This window comes from Cetorhinus maximus, chromosome 12 (genome assembly GCF_964194155.1).
Source record: "Cetorhinus maximus chromosome 12, sCetMax3.hap1.1, whole genome shotgun sequence".
Taxonomy (NCBI): domain Eukaryota; kingdom Metazoa; phylum Chordata; class Chondrichthyes; order Lamniformes; family Cetorhinidae; genus Cetorhinus; species Cetorhinus maximus.
Window position 1 is genome coordinate 38610985 of NC_135890.1, and position 16257 is coordinate 38627241.

Here is a 16257-nt window from a genome sequence, read left to right on the forward strand (position 1 = left end):
TGTAAATGTACAATATCATACTAAACGTGTCACCAATGACTACTTACAATAAAGGCAATTACTGAAGTGTATACAGAGTGCCAATTTGATAAGGCTGACAGGTTCTTTAAGAAACTGGTAACTGGTTTGGCACCACGTTCTGAAAGTAAATGAAAAGAAGTGATCCTGTGGCCTTTTGTAAAAACTATTCAGATCAATACAATTCCCCCTCCCCATTATGGACACGAATTTCTTTAACTGTAAAATACTCTGACTTTTGTTGATCAGAATCTTGAATCATTCTGATTAAACCCAGAAATATTAACTAAGTTAACTGTACATAGTCACAACATGCATCAAAGCAAGATTTAAAATCTTGTAATGTATTCTAGAGCCCATGACTGTTTTGGAATTGCACCATAGTAATCTAGTCATGAACCCACAATAATATGTGTTCTAGCTTTTGCCAGTTTGAGGACAAGCCTTCATCATAATAGAACACTTCTAGAATTACATTTTATGGCTGTTCTGTTCAAAAAGTAGAATATATATAGGACTTTAATGACACCTCATCATATCATAACATCTGGATCTAAAATGCCATCAAACTGGAATAATACTCTCTCTTCTTGCCCCACCCTGCTTAATTCAGACTTGTGCAGAAAATGTTGTCAGGCTGTTCTTAATATAGACTAAGGTGACGGAATATTTTACGTTTCGATTACGTTCAAAACTATAGACATTCATATTCTAATTTTTTGGGAGAAGGGAGGAGAAGGATAACTGAGAACCCATAGTTTAAACGAAGCCTTACTTGATATACGCAGCTCCCCATAGTTCATTCCACAATTAATCAGTTCTTACTCCCTACAGCATTTTTATTTAGTGTGAATTTTGATGTCAGAAAAATACTAGCTTTTAATAAAAAGGCACTTTTAAATATGGAGGATTGCAATACTGTTAAAGAAAAACAGCCCAAGGTGAAAAATATAAATTTCTAATCATGATTCCAATAATCCCATCCTCTTTTCACACATGGCAAAAACAAACTTCTTTACTCATGTCCATGTCATAAACATGTGCATATTAAGTTTACTTACTTAATCTTCTCATATTTTCAGTTAACCTAAAGAAATACAAATTGATGAAATGCCAATTAAAGTCATTATTTGACTTTAACTTACTTTAAAGATACAACACTAACTGTAAACAGATCTTCAAACACTAACCCAGGCATTAAGGCTTTGATGTCACTCATATTTTCACCTCCCGTGAAGCAACCGCTCAAAACACTTCAATTTTTGTATTAGTAGTTGCACTATTCATGAGTATTGAACTTGGTTAATATTAAAAATTAACTATATTAAAGATAGAGGGAAGGTATGCGTTTAAAAGAATTTATTACCATCATCACTTGCTCTTTCAAAGTCAGCAATCATCTGTACTGCCTGAACTTATCTCTACAGTTTAATTCCCTTCCACAACGACTTCAGGCAATAACAAACATTATTAAAATGGTTCCTCGATGTTTCATTTGTGCTCCAGCTGTTTAACAAAACCAATCTATTCTATGAGAATCTCATGCATGCAGAAACCACCTGTGGCTAATTACAGCTCCTCTTACTATGGGAAGTTATATATGGGAATGTGCAAGAATCTGTCAATAATCTGCATGGAATTCTCCAAATAGAAAAGTTTGAAAACTGTTGGCCTATAACAAAACTAACGGAATGAAGAGCATTTCTACTACCTCACAGAACATCTGTAATAGTTATTTGGACCATGAAAAATTGGTTCTGCCAAAAAATTCAGCATAAAATAAAAACAGTGACCAAGGAATCTATAGTGACTGTAGTAACTGAAGAGGGCCATACTGTATCACTGGATTTATAATTGCTATTTTTCTTTGAATATATAATGATCTATCAAAATTGTTTCTCCTACCGTTTAGCACTAAGTGGTTCTTCTGTTTCTATAGGGTTCTCTTCTTGTTGGAACTGGAAATCCTCAATGTACTCGGAAAACTTCTCAAAGAACCATTTTTGAATCTTGGAGTAGAATGTCCTGCCACGTTTTTCTAGAAAATTTCAAAATTCAAGTTAACAAGTATAAAACTGGTATTCCATTTGTTAGCAATGAAAGTTCTAATTTAGTCCAAACTAACTAATTTGGGCCATTTAAAATTAAAAATTGCAATCATTTAATGAAATTCTATGCTGGTTATTTAACAAGGAAACGGATTATAACAAAGTGGCAATTCACAGAATCATAGACTAGTACAGCACAGGGAGGCCAGTGGCCCATCAGGTCTACACCACCACTTTTGAAGAGCAATCCAGTTCAAAATACAAATAATCAATTTCTTTCCAGGAGTAGATCCTTTAGCCCATCTAGACTGTTCAGCCAAGCCTTAGCTCTATATCCCTGGATACTCCAGCAAAACTATATCCATCTCAGTCTTGAAAATTTCTATTAAATCCAGACTTTTGGGGAAAGGAGTTCCAGATTTCCACTACCCTTTTAGAGAAAATGTACTTCTTGACTTCACTCCTAATAGCCTACCTCTAATTTTAAGATTATGCCCTCCTGTTCTGGATTTCTCCAAGCAGGAGAGTTCATATCTATATAATCAAATTCCTTAAGCATTTTAAAGATCTTGGTTAAATCATCCCTCAATCTTCTAATCTCACCGTAATACAAACCAAGTTCGCACAATCCGTAGTCATAATTTAACCCTTCAAGCCCTAGACCAAGTGATCAATTCACCACAAAAGTCAACTCCTTTTGCTTTCTGCAATAGAGTTCCCAAAGTCTCAACCAACAGTGCAACCAGATCTCTTGGCCTGGGAAGAGGCGCAAGTGGGGCCTGCACTCAATTGCTTGGTGACACATTGTGTTAATTCTTAGAGAGTAAAAGCCATAAAATCTTCATTCATTCTCTAACATTCAACACAATTTGTAGCTTGGAGAGGTTTTCTCAGGACAAACCTGTTGTGACACCATTTTAGGATTGGTTCCAACTTGAATAGTCATCCACTCAAACAGCTTTCAATCCAATTCTCAAACCCAGCGGCCCCCCAAACCCATATCATTCAAATATAAATATACACAGAAACCATCACTATTTTAAGGTCTCCAAGTCAAGCTACTGAGCAATTACTCACAAGAATACACCTCATCCAAGTCCAGAAACCTTAAACGAATGTTGGCAGAGCCAAGGATTGAAGACAATGCTCCCTCTCACGATATTCACAGATCCATCCCTATGTCTAACCAGTTTAACTTATACAGAATGTTAATATAAAGCACTGGGGCAGCTAGAACACCCCCCTCCCCTTTTTTTGTACCTGGGTTTCAGTTAACTCCAAGATTAATGACTAAAACAGATGGAATCTCCATCTTCCAATGAATATCTTCACAATCCAGTCTTGAACTGTGCAAAGTTACAAAACTCCACCTGGGGGTGTTTGGGGGGGGCGGGGGGGGGGGGGGGGGGGGGGCGGGCAACGGTGAAGAGGAGACTCGCCATCATATTATGCCAGTTAGTCCTTTTTGACATTACAAGTGGAATGTTTGAAAACAGCAGATAGGAAATCACAAACCCATCCACTATCACTGTCTTGTGAGTTATCCTTCCCTCCCCAGTAAACAGCATTTCCTTTCTAAAAGGTTTTGTAAACCATGTAAAAATAGGCCATCAATTTAGATAAATCTTAAACAGGATGCAAATCCTTTCTACATTTGTATAACTTTTATTTATTGGATGCCAGGTGAGAGTTATGCAAACAGCAAAACTGGGTTTGATTAAATGGTGCAAGACATCAGTCTCCATGATGCATTTGCCAATGACTATGAAGCATTCTACCTAATGTCCTTTTCATAAAACATTCATATTAAGCACACAAGCAAACAAACATCTTTGAAAATCCACCTTCAACATTTACTAGCATTTGCACCACGTTTTGCATGAAAATTGCTACATAAGTGGAAGAAACAGATTAGGAGAAAGGGTTGAAAGCCAAAACATTAAACTTTGAAAAAGATTTTGAAAGATGAGAAAAATTGAGTGGTTTTACAAAGTGAACTCCAGACAGGTCAGACAGACAGGGCAAGGTTCCTACAACTTCCACCACAAATGGTGGTAGTTGAGGAGGAAGGGGGGTGTCAGAGGGTGGAAAACAATACAAGAGGTTAGACATAGGTGTGGGAGGAAATTGGAGGTTGGAACAAGTGGCAAAGATAGGGATTTGAAGAAAAATGAGTTTAAATGTTATAAATTGTGAGATAAAGAGCAAGGGGCTTGGTGCAGGTGGCTGTATTTGAAAAGTCGATTTCATGATCGACAGATGGTTGGGAGACCAGGTAATTGCGTTTAGAGGTAATAAGAAATTTGAATGCTGCAGGTGCTTTGCTAGGATCAAAGGTGTGCAATGAGTAGAATGTGGGATGTAAAGCTCAGTTCAAGTTCATTTGAGCTCATAATCTAGGGCTGCAAGGAAGCGCTTTTCAACACTTCAATGAAGCATTAAGCCAAGGTTCTATCTATTTGCTCCAAAGCAGATTACACATATATGGGTAACCTTTTGGCCTATCCCTTATTCTTACACTGAAACTCCATAACAGCCTCTACCTGCCCCTTCCAGAGATTTTATCTCCACATCCAATGGAAGTAACTCAAGTGATATAATATGTAGGTAGGTGTCAGTACAGCTCAGTAACTACCCTGCAATGAGCCTTTCAAACCCTTTGTCATTTATACCCTTTTCCTAGTGAGCCAACTCAGCACCAAATGTCCAATTCTGGTAATCAGACTGCTGGATGTATTCTCCACTTCTCTCTAAATTCACTCCTTAAAATCTGCCACTTTGACCAAGTTTTTGGTCAACTGTCCTAATGTCTCCCTTACTGGTTCAGAGTTAACTTTTGTCTGACAATGCTCCTGTGAAGTCTGTCAATATATTTTATTATGTTAAAGGTGCTATATAAATGAGAGTTATCATTGTCTATTCATCATCTCATTACTGCAAGCAGATACAAAGCTCCAGCTCTTTAAAATATTGATTCCATTCAAACCAAGGACTTCCAAGTGTGACTGTTGCAGCATAAATTGAGCTTTACCCAAAAACTAACTAAAACAAAGCTGAACTATTCAAATGCTGATCCGAGTCGACAGTTACCCAAATTCAAGAGCATGAAATCCAGTCATTCTGTACGCAGTCTCTGGCTGAAAAAATGCCAGGTATAGCTCATATGTTAGTGGTAATGTGATGTAGGTTTCCTGGCCCTTGCCACAGCAGTGTTGCGCAAAAGGTGGAAATCTGAAAGCCAGCAGAAAGCAGCAAGCTTTCTTTTTTAAATAAATCAATTTGCTCTTTATGGATGCTTGTTTCATTGCTTAGTGTCCCTGAACATTGAAGCAGTTAGGTCAGATCAAAGGGTAACACGACTCAACTACAGAGTGGGATTGGAGACACATGTAAGCCCTTCACATACATTTGTTCTGCTGCCAAGCCACAATTAGGAGATTTGTTGACTTCAATCTTTTATCATCACAATCTAGAAGGAGAAGGCTGAGAGGCAACCTTACAGGAGTCTTTAAAATTGTGAAGGGGTTTGATAGGGTAAACATAGAGATGTTTCCACTTGTTTTGGATTCTGACTATAGGGGCCAGAAAAAATAAGATAGTCACTAATAAATCTAATAGGAAATTCAGGATAAGCTTTATCCAAAGAGTGGTGCAAACTTGGAACATGCTCCCACAAGCAGCAGCTGCAGCAAATAGCATAGATGCGCTTAAGGAGAAACTAGACACGAGACAGAAAGGAATAGAAGGGTATGTCGATAGGGCGAGATGAACAATAATAATAAGACTCCTGTGATATCCACCTGAACAGGCACATTTGCTACTCCATCAACAGACCTTGAAGGGGCAGACATGCCTTTAAGATCACAAACCAAGATTCACTGAAGGTCTCGCCAGAGACTGAAGCCGTCAATGGGCAATGAGGCCAGAAAGGAAGGTGTGAAGGCCGCTACACAGCTCCCTCTTGCCACAGGGGCATCTCAGGGCATTATTGTTGCTTTGCCAGGCACACTACCACATTCCCCATGAAAGTGGAAGTGACATGGGCAGGAATAAGAAAAAGGAAATGGGATCAATGCCCCCTCTAAGCTGCATGCGGCCATGCAGCAACTTGGAAGGGATGGAGCAAGTCACACACAACTTGCCTCCCTTTCAGATACTAGCACAAAAAAATTAAAAGGTACTGTGCATTAAAATGAACAGGCTGCATACAATGTAGGGGAACATTGATGGGGACAGCACCCTCCATCAGAATTTGCATTTCATGAATAGCAGAAAAACAGGCATCCCTGTGGGGGCAGAGAGAGAGAAATCCTGGTCTAGGTGTTGAGACAGCAATTGGCTTCAGCACTCCATGTTTCCACAGCAATCTTGCCCAATTTAGTGTGGGATCAGAGAGAAAAAAAACTGCCCCTTTAGCATTCAGATTTGTAAGCAAGTAATTAGGGTCCACGGTCCAAGTTGAAATCAAGTAAGCTGAGGGTGTTTTGGTGGCTTACGGTTGTCTACAACTCAATAACATGAGGCACTCAGTTGACAAGATAGTCTGAGGTAGTTTATGAACAACAGTCCAAGACTGAGACAGCCAGTGATCTGGAGAGCAGGAGAAAATCTGTAATGGGTGAGACTTTTACTGCCCCAATCTATGGGATCTCACTTCTTATTGGGTTTAGCACAATTCTTTGGAGTAGCCACGTTTCAATCTTGATGTTTGTTGACTTCAGCTGGGAATTGGTTTCAGGAGCACTGTCATACAACTTACCCATTCTCCTTATTAATAAAGCATTTGGAAAACCCATTGTTTACAAAGGAACAACACAGACACATGTATCCAGAATTGTGTCACCTGTGTGTGGCAACACCATGGTGAAAATGACATGTCACTCCTCTTTCCAAAATGCAAAAAATTTCCCAAATACCAGTTTCTTGAAGAAAATGGCCCTTCAAAAGGCAGTAAGGAAAATCACATGGCAAAACACTGAATATGAATTTACTTCTATGGTTTTCTAGTTTTCTTTTACAATATCATAAGCTACAAAATTTGTTTGAGTCAATACACAAGAACCACAATGAATTATTTAATAACTTAATAATTTTGCACTAATTTGCAAATATTCACAGGAAGCAATCAAATATATAATTCTTCAATGAAAAGTTTTTAAAACTTCTGTCCTAAGCAGAACTCAATCAGCAGACTTTAAAATGTGAGATGGGAAGAAATTAATGCAATGGTAATTCAAAATAGTTTTTCAAGGCTAGCTTACTGAACAGTTCATCTTTCTTTGAAGCATAATTCCTAGCAATATATTCTACTACCAAGGTACACCATAAAAAAATGCATTCAGATTTTTGCTGCCGCAAGCTATTTGTGAAAGCAACAGGAAATTCTTACACATCAACCAGCTTGTTCTGCTCGAGTACAACCACCTCAAAGCAGCAGCTCATACTTCGTGAGTTGCTTGAGCATCAACGTGAAAATTCTGTTTCCTATTTTCTTAACCTTTAATTAAATATTGTGCATTGGTTTTGATTTTGGCACAAGACAAGCAGGCAGATGCATTATTGAACCACTTTAAGATGTCAATTGGTTTCACAGGTTTTGTTTTAAAACTGTTTAGAGTCACATCTGGTTAGAGATCATAGTGAATTCACCAATCCCGCACTCCCACTGAGGATTTAAACCTTTGAGTATGGCTGCCTGTTGGGAGCATGGGATAAGCAAATATACCTTCAACTGGTATCTCTTTGAAGATAAAAAGTGAAGCATTGCAAATGCTGGAAACAGCAGGTTGTATGACAACACAAGTTAACCTAAACGTTAGCTTTAACTTCCTCCCTCCACAGATGCTGCCTGATCAAGCTTGTGTGTTCTCATGTTTATGAACACATGCTGCAAGGTTTCAGCTATGCACCAATAAAAATTCATCTAATTTTTCATTTCTACTTTATATTTTCCCCCAACATACATTCTATCATTCTATCCCGCTATTTTGGAGATTTTCTTCCTTTTTACGCATCAAGTGCTATCTGAGTATCAACCCCCATTGCATAATTTTTAACTAAGCCCAGCGGTTCAAGAAGCCAATTCACCACCACCTTCTCAGGAGCAATTCGGGATGGGCAATAAATGTTGGCCTGGCCAGCGACACCCCACATCCTGTGAACAAATAAAAAAAACCAGAAGATAAAAAAGCTTGGATTCAGCAAGAGAAGGTGTAATTGACAGAACTGAAGCCTGGATTTTCCCATCAGCATTATTTTGCCAGCATTAGCCAGGTTAAAATGAATGAATTCATTGGGAAATCTAGGGTCTAGCATCAGAGTGGAAAACCAAGGTTGCAGCCCCTTTTGTGCCCTCCACTAAAACTGAGTTCATCATCAATCTTTCATTCCACACAGTAGGATGTTGAAACTGGACTTTCCAGAGATTCATATTGACCATTAGCAGCTGGTAAATCTAGCTTAAGATTTCCATCTGCACAACAAAATCAGTTAATTTGCAACAATGTCAACATTAAGGCTTTGGAATAGAGCCATTCTCTCGCCATATTGAACATGAGGCTAAAACAGTAGCAAGATATCTTTAAAGTCTTTCTGTACAGTGCGGTATCTAGGGCACAGAATGTACTCTGGGTGGGGGACTTCCATGTCTATCACCAAGAGTAAATCGGGAGCACCCCCACTGACCGAGCTCTCCAAGTCCTCAAGGGCAAATCTGCTAAAGTGGGAAGGCGGTGAGAACACAATAGGAGGTGAAGCTACAATACAGGACTACAAGCATGCAACGGCATGTTCTGGACAGAGCTAAGCAATCTTACAACCAACAAATGACATAAAAGCTCTGCAGTCCTGCAATATCTAGTCATACATGGTGATGGGCAATTAAACAACTGACAAGAGGAGCAGGCTTCACAAACATCCCAGCATTTCAGTGCAAAAGACAAGGCTGAAGTGTTGCCACCATCTTCAACCAGAAGTGCTGAGTGAATGATCCATCTCTGCCTCCTCCTGAGGTCCTCAGCAAAATAGGTACCATTTTGATTCACGCCACATTTTATCAAAAACAGCTGAGCACGCTGAAAACAGCAAAACATTCCATTCCATGAGGACTCGAAACGACAACTGTGCTCTTCTCCACCGATGCTGCCAGACCTGCTGAGTTTTTCCAGGTATTTCTATTTTTGTTTTTGTTTTAAAACATTCCATTTGTTCAAAGGTGAGGGGCAGGAGGTTTAGGGGGGATGTGAGGAAAAACTTTTTTACCCAGAGGATGGTGAAGGTCTGGAATGCACTGCCTGGGAGGGTGGTGGAGGTGGGTTGCCTCACATCCTTTAAAAAGCACCTGGATGAGCACTTGGCACGTCATAACATTCAAGGCAATGAGCCAAGTGCTGGTAAATGGGATTAGGTAGGTAGGTCAGGTGTTTCTCATGTGTTGCTGCAGTCTCGATGGGCCGAAGGGCCCCTTCTGCACTGACTGAGCTCTCCAAGTCCTCAAGGACATATCTGCTAAAGTGGGCTTGTGGCAGATGGTGAGAACACAATATGAGGTGAAGCTACAATACAGGATTCTGTGATTCTGCAGTGAAGACTTGTGCTCCAAAATTAGACATGCCCCTAGCCACGTTGTTCCAGTACTGTTACAACACTGACATCTCCCCCAACAATGTAAATTTGGCCAGTTATGTCCTGTGCACAAAAAGCAGGACAAATCCAATCCAACAAATTACCACTCCATCTCAATCAAGCTTCCATCAACAAAGTGATGGAAGCTACAAAGCTGCACTTACTCACCAATAACCTGCTCATCGATGTCCAGTTTCAGGTTAGCAAGGACCACTCGGCTCAAGACTCATTACAGCCATGACACAAGCATGAACAAAAGTGCTGAATTTCAGAAGTGAGTGACTGCCCTTGACATCAAGGCAGCATATGATTGAATGTGGCTTCAAGGAATCCTAGCAAAATTAATGTTAGTGGGAATCAGGGGGGAAAAAAAGCTCTACAAGAATGGGAGTCACACCTAGCACAAATAAAGAGGATTGTGGTTGTTGGATGCCAATCATCTCAGTCCCAGTCATCACTGCAAGACTTCCTCAGGGTCATGTCCTAAGCACAGCCATCTTCAGCTGCTTTATCAATGACCTCCCCACCTGCATCAAAAGGTCAGAAGTGGGGATGTTTGCTGGATGTAGTGTTTAGTTCCATTTGTAAAATTCCTCAGATAATGAAGCAGCGCCTGTTCATATGTAGTAAGGCCTGGACAACATTCAGGTTTGGTTTGATAAGTGGCATGTAACATTCATTCCACACAAGTGCCAGGCAAGACCATCTCCAAATATAGAAAATCTAACCACCTCCCTTTGACATTTCAATGCCATTATCATTGCTGAATCCCCCACTATCAATTCATCCTGGGGTGACCGTTAACCAGAAACTTAACTGGGCCAGCCACATAAATACTGTGGCTACAAGAGTATGTCAGAAGCTGGGAATTCTGCAGCATTCACCTCCTCACTCCACAAAGCCTGTCCACCATCTACAAATCACAAAGTCAAAAGTGTGATGGAACAATATGTGATAGAACTCCCCACAACGCCTGGATGAATGCAGCTCCAACAACACAAGCAGCACAACACCATTCAGAACAAAGGAGCCCGCTTGATCAAGTGGCTCAACCACCACCTTAAATATTCACTCCATCCAACAACAGCGCACAGTAGGAACAGTGTGTATCATCTACCAGATGCACTGCAGCAACTCACCAAGGCTTCTGAGACAGCACCTTACAACCTGCGACCTCTACCACTCAGGAAAACAAGGGCAGCAGGCACATAGGAACACCACCATCTGCAAGCTCCCATCCAAGTCGCACATCATCTTGACTTGGAAATATATCACTGTTACTTCACTGTCACTGGGTCAAAAACCTGAAACTCACTTCCAAACAATATTGTGGGTGTACCAATACCACATGGACTGCAGAGGTTCAAGAAGACAGCTCACCACCACCTTCTCAAGGGCAATTAGAGATGGGAAATAAATGCTGGCCTTGCCAGCGATGCTCCCATGCCATGAACAAAAAATTCAAAAATTCAACCTTTTGACGAATTGGCTTTAGCGGTAGGTGTGTGCATGAAGCTCCCGAAAGAGATACACAATTTCAGCACAGGGTGGAGAATGAGGGTAATTACTGGAGCCCATGCTTGCAGTGAAAAAACTCTCATATCCACAGTGCACATCAGAAAATAGTGACAGTTGAGCTTGTGATTTCCAACATGACCACATACCTGTAAAATAACACCTTGGATATAAACACTTCCACCAGCTGTGCATGAGCAGTAAGAGACATGTAATTCATTCATTTGGTGAATTTTAAAATGTGATGCTATTCTCTTTGATGATTTCACAATCCTTATGGATTTACTTCCTCTCTGAGAGGCATGCAGGAAATTATTTTTTTGTTTTAAATTCATTCATGGGATGTGGGCTTCGCTGGCTGGGCCAACATTTACTGCCCATCCCTAGTTGCCCTTGAGAAGGTGGAGGTGAGCTACCTTCTTGAACCGTTACAGTCCATGTAGTGTAGGTACAGCCACAGTGCTGTTAGGAAGGGAGTTCCAGGATTTTGACTCAGCGGCAGTGAAGGAACGGTGATATATTTCCAAGTCAGGATGGTGAGTGACTTGGAGGGGAACTTCCAGGTGGTGGTGTTCCCATCTATCTCCTGCCCTTGTCCTTCCAGGTGGTAGTGGTCATGCATTTGGAAGGTGTTATTGAAGGAGTCTTGGTAAATTCCTGCAGTGCATCTTGTAGGTGGTACACACTGTTGCTCCTGTGCGTCGGTGGTGGACGGAGTGAATGTTTGTGGATGGGTTGCCAATCGAGCGAACTGCTTTGTCCTTGGCGGCGTCAAGCTTCTTGAGTGTTGTCAGAGCTACACTCATCCAGGCAAGTGGAGACTATTCCATCACACTCCTGACTTGTGCCTTGTAGATGGTGGACAGTCTTTGGGGAGTCAGGAGGTGAGTTGCTGATCATACAATTCCTAACCTCTGACCTGCTCTTGGAGTCACAGTATTTATATGGCTAATCCAGTTCAGTTTCTGGTCAATGGTGACCCCCAGGATGTTGATAGTGGGGGGATTCAGTAAAGGTGAGGCCATTGAACATCAAGGGGTAATGTTTGGATTCTCTCTTGTTGGAGATGGTCATTGCCTCGCGCTTGTGTGGTGTGAATGTTACTCGTCATTTTTCAGCCTAAGCCTGGATATTGTCCAGGTTTTGATGCATTTGTACATGGACTGTTTCAGTAATTGAAGAGTTGCGAATGGTGCTGGACATTGTGCAATCATCAGCGAATATCCCCACTTCTAACCTTATGATGGAAGGAAGATCATTGATAAAGCAGCTGAAGATGGGTGGGCCGAGGACATTACCCTGAGGAACTCCTGCAGGGATGTCCTGGAGCTGAGATGACTAACCTTCAACAACCGCAACCATCTTCCTTTGTGCTAGGTATGACTCCAACCAGTGGAGAGTTTTCCCCCCCGATTCCCATTGACTCCAGTTTTGTTGGGGCTCCTTGATACCACACTCGATCAAATGCTGCCTTGATGTCAAGGGCAGTCACTCTCACCTCACCTTGGGAGTTCAGCTCTTTTGTCCATGTTTGAACCAAGGCTGTAATGAGGTCAGGAGTTGAGTGACCCTGGCAGAACCCAAACTGAGCATCAGTGAGCAGGTTATTGCTAAGCAAGTGGCACTTGGTAGCACGGATGATGACCCCTTCCTTTACTGATGATCGAGAGTAGACTGACGGGGGCAGTAACTGGCTGGGTTGGGTTTGTCCTGCTTTTTGTGTACATGACATACCTGGACATTTTTCCACATTCCCAGGTAGATGCCAGTGTTGTAGCTATACTGGAACAGCTTGGCTAGGGGAGCGGCAACTTCTGGAGCTCAAGTCTTCAGTTCTATTGACGGAATATTGCCAGGGCCAATAGCCTTTGCAGTATCCAGTGTCTTCAGCCGTTTCTTCATATCACGTGGAGTGAATCGAATTGGCAGAAGACTGGCATCTGTGATGCTGGGGACCTCTGGAGACTGAGATGGATCATCCATTTGGCACTTCTGGCTGAAGATTGTTGCAAATACTTCAGCCTTATCTTATGCACTGATGTGCTGGGCTCCCTCATCATTGAGGATGGGGATATTTGTGGAGCCTCCTCCTCCTCCAGTGAGTTGTTTAACTGTCCACCACCATTCATGGCTGGACAAGGCAGGGCTGCAGAGCTTACATCTGACCCGTTGGTTGTGGAATCACTTAGCTCTATCACCTGCTACTTATGCTGTTTGGCATACAAGTAGTCCTGTGTTGTAGTTCACCAGGTTGACACTTCAATTTTAAGTATGCCTGGTACTGCTCCTGGCATGCCCTCCTGCGCTCTTTATTGAATCAGAGTTGATCCCCTGGCTTGGAGATAATGCCAGAGTGGGGGATATGCCGAACCATGAGGTTACAGATCGTGGTCGAATACGATTCTGCTGCTGATAGCCCACAGCGCCTCATGGATGCCCAGTCTTGAGTTGCTAGATCTGTTTGAAACCTACTCCATTTAGCACGGCAGTAGTGCCACGCAACACAATGGAGGGTATCCTCAATGTGAAGACGGGACTTCATCTGCACAAGGACTATGTGGCGGTCACTCCTACCAATACTGTCACAGAGAGATGCATTATGCAACAGGGAAATTGGTGAGGACGAGGTCAAGTATGTTTTCCCTGCTTATTGGATCCCTCACCACCTGCCACAGGCCCATTCAGCAGTTCAGTCTGTACTGATGCTACCTGACCATTCTTGGTGATGGATATTGAAGTCTCCCACCCAGAGTACATTCTGTGCCCTTGCCACCCTCAGTGCTTCCTCTAAGTGGTGTTCAACATGAGGAGCACTGTTTCATCAGCTGAGGGAGGGTGGTACATGATAATCAGCAGGAGGTTTCCTTGCCCATGTTTGAACTGATGCCATGAGACTTCATGGGTCTGGAGTTGATGTTGAGGACCAGGGCAACTCCCTCCCGACTGTATACCACTGTGCCGCCACCTATGCTGGGCTGTCCTTCCGTTGGGACGGGACATACCCAGGGACGGTGATGGTGGTGTCTGGGACATTATCTGTAAGGTATGATTCAGTGAGGATGACTATGTCAGGCTGTTGCTTGACTAGTCGGTGAGACAGCTCTCCCAATTTTGGCACTAGTCCCCAGATGTTAGTAAGGAGAACTTTGCAGGGTCGACAGGGCTAAGATTACTGTTGTCGTTTCCGGTGCCTAGGTCGATGCCGGGTGGTCTGTCCGGTTTCGTTCCTTTTTTGTGACTTTGTAGCGGTTTGTGAGAACTGAGTGTCTTTCTAGGCCATTTCAGAGGGCATTTAAGAGTCAACCACATTGCTGTGGGTCTGGAGTCACATATAGGCCAGATATAGACAAATTTCCTTCCCTAAAGGGCATTAGTGAGCCAGATGGGTTTTTACAACAAGCGACAGTGGTTTCATGGTCAGCATTAGACTTTAAATTCCAGATTTTTACTGAATTCAAATTGCACCATCTGCTGTTGAGAGATCCGAACCCGGGTCCCCAGAGCATTACCCTGGGTCTCTGGGTTACTAGTTTTCCTGCTAGTTAAAATGCACAGAATTAAACAAGGAACAGTTATAATCAACACTGATGAGACCCTAAGTCAATAATTATTCATAAATATTGACCATAACATTTACTACAAGAAATATCTTGGTTTGAAACAACAAGGGAAGCAGAAACTGAGGTACTTCCAGCAGTTTACCAAGAATCTGACCAAGGCAGCAAAGAAACATCTATTAGCAGCCTGGCCAAACAGTATATGGGATTCCAATATATACCAAGTACAACAGAGTAAATGCCTTCCTAAAGTAAATAATATTCTCTGTAAACATTGACTGCTTTACAATTAAAACTCAAAATAAAAAGCATAATTCAGATCACATCTGTATCTCTCTCAGCGGTAAAAACGGAACACCTAACATTCGTTTAATTAAGCTGTATCCAAATAAGGCATTTAAAATTAATTCTCCAGCAGGTTTTCAAATCATTTAGATAAATTAAGAAACTTAGAAATCTTGTTGGAACATAAATGCACACGCCTTGGCAGTTAGTGAATTATGCTGATGCATGCTGGATAATGTGACACATGCTCAGACTGGGGTACCAAGTGAATTGCATGCATAGAGTGATACTTCTTGAAAAAATATCAACTGCAAGTCCAAGCTTTTCAGCAGGGTTGGTTGGGGCCTTCAAATTTAAAAATACTCAAAAGACACGGGAGACAATTTTAGAGTTAAGATCAATTATGTTATTTGTGAAGTATGCATTTTTCTAGGTAAGTTACAAACCTTACTTTGAGCCCTTAGTCAGCAGGCTGAAGGGGGAAAATGACATGTGAAAACGTTTTCAAAAAATACGTTGAGCGATTTGATTAGTACACTTTCTTTCTTTTATTGGTTCAATATAAGCTCCCTGAAATGCAGCCACCCATCTGCTTTGAGTTGCAATTTATTGTGCAGTTATATCTCACAAAACAAACTTGGCAATAAATTTTACAATTTTACTGAGGAATCCCTTCATACCCCTCTGGAAAATGTAAACCACCAATCAATAGCTAAATCCATGCATGGTTGATTGTTTTTATATATCCTTAATAGCTTTATCATCAGTATTTCTTTAGTTATTTTCCTTGCTTTTGATTTGTGCATTTGCTACCTTTTCAGTTACAATGTGTTATTGTTGATTAATTCAAATAAAACAGTGTGTGATAAAGCAAGAGTGAAGTCACTGTGTGATGGGAAAATGACAGATATTAAGTTCAGGGAGACGCAGTTTTTTATGCAGATCATAACATTGAAGTTTGGATTACAAACTGCACTATACAACATACATACTTAAATTTTTACAGACATAAATCTTTGTCTCATCTTTCAAACAATATTTTTGATTTCACACTTAACTAGTGAATGAATAATTTAATTTGGTTGTATACAAAAATTTTCGACTGAACTAAGTATAGCTTATAAACATTTAGATTGCAATTTGAAATTTCTTGGATAACTATTTATCATATTAACAGATTTGACTGTTAAATATAAACTGACTCATTTAAA

The 16257-nt window shown here is 41.1% G+C and overlaps 1 protein-coding gene across 2 annotated transcripts in view; it reads right to left on the bottom strand.

Moving 5' to 3' along the window:
• The window catches only part of gramd4a (GRAM domain containing 4a), a 158272-nt gene that overhangs the window by 46429 nt on the left and 95586 nt on the right, over positions 1–16257 (bottom strand). For both annotated transcript variants that reach the window (XM_078553353.1, XM_078553355.1), the window contains 3 exons: positions 1924–2056; positions 1080–1105; positions 48–139 (listed from right to left, as the gene is read on the bottom strand). In XM_078553353.1, the coding sequence (XP_078409479.1) occupies positions 48–139; positions 1080–1105; positions 1924–2056 (251 nt within the window). The remainder of the gene's footprint in view (positions 1–47; positions 140–1079; positions 1106–1923; positions 2057–16257) is intronic.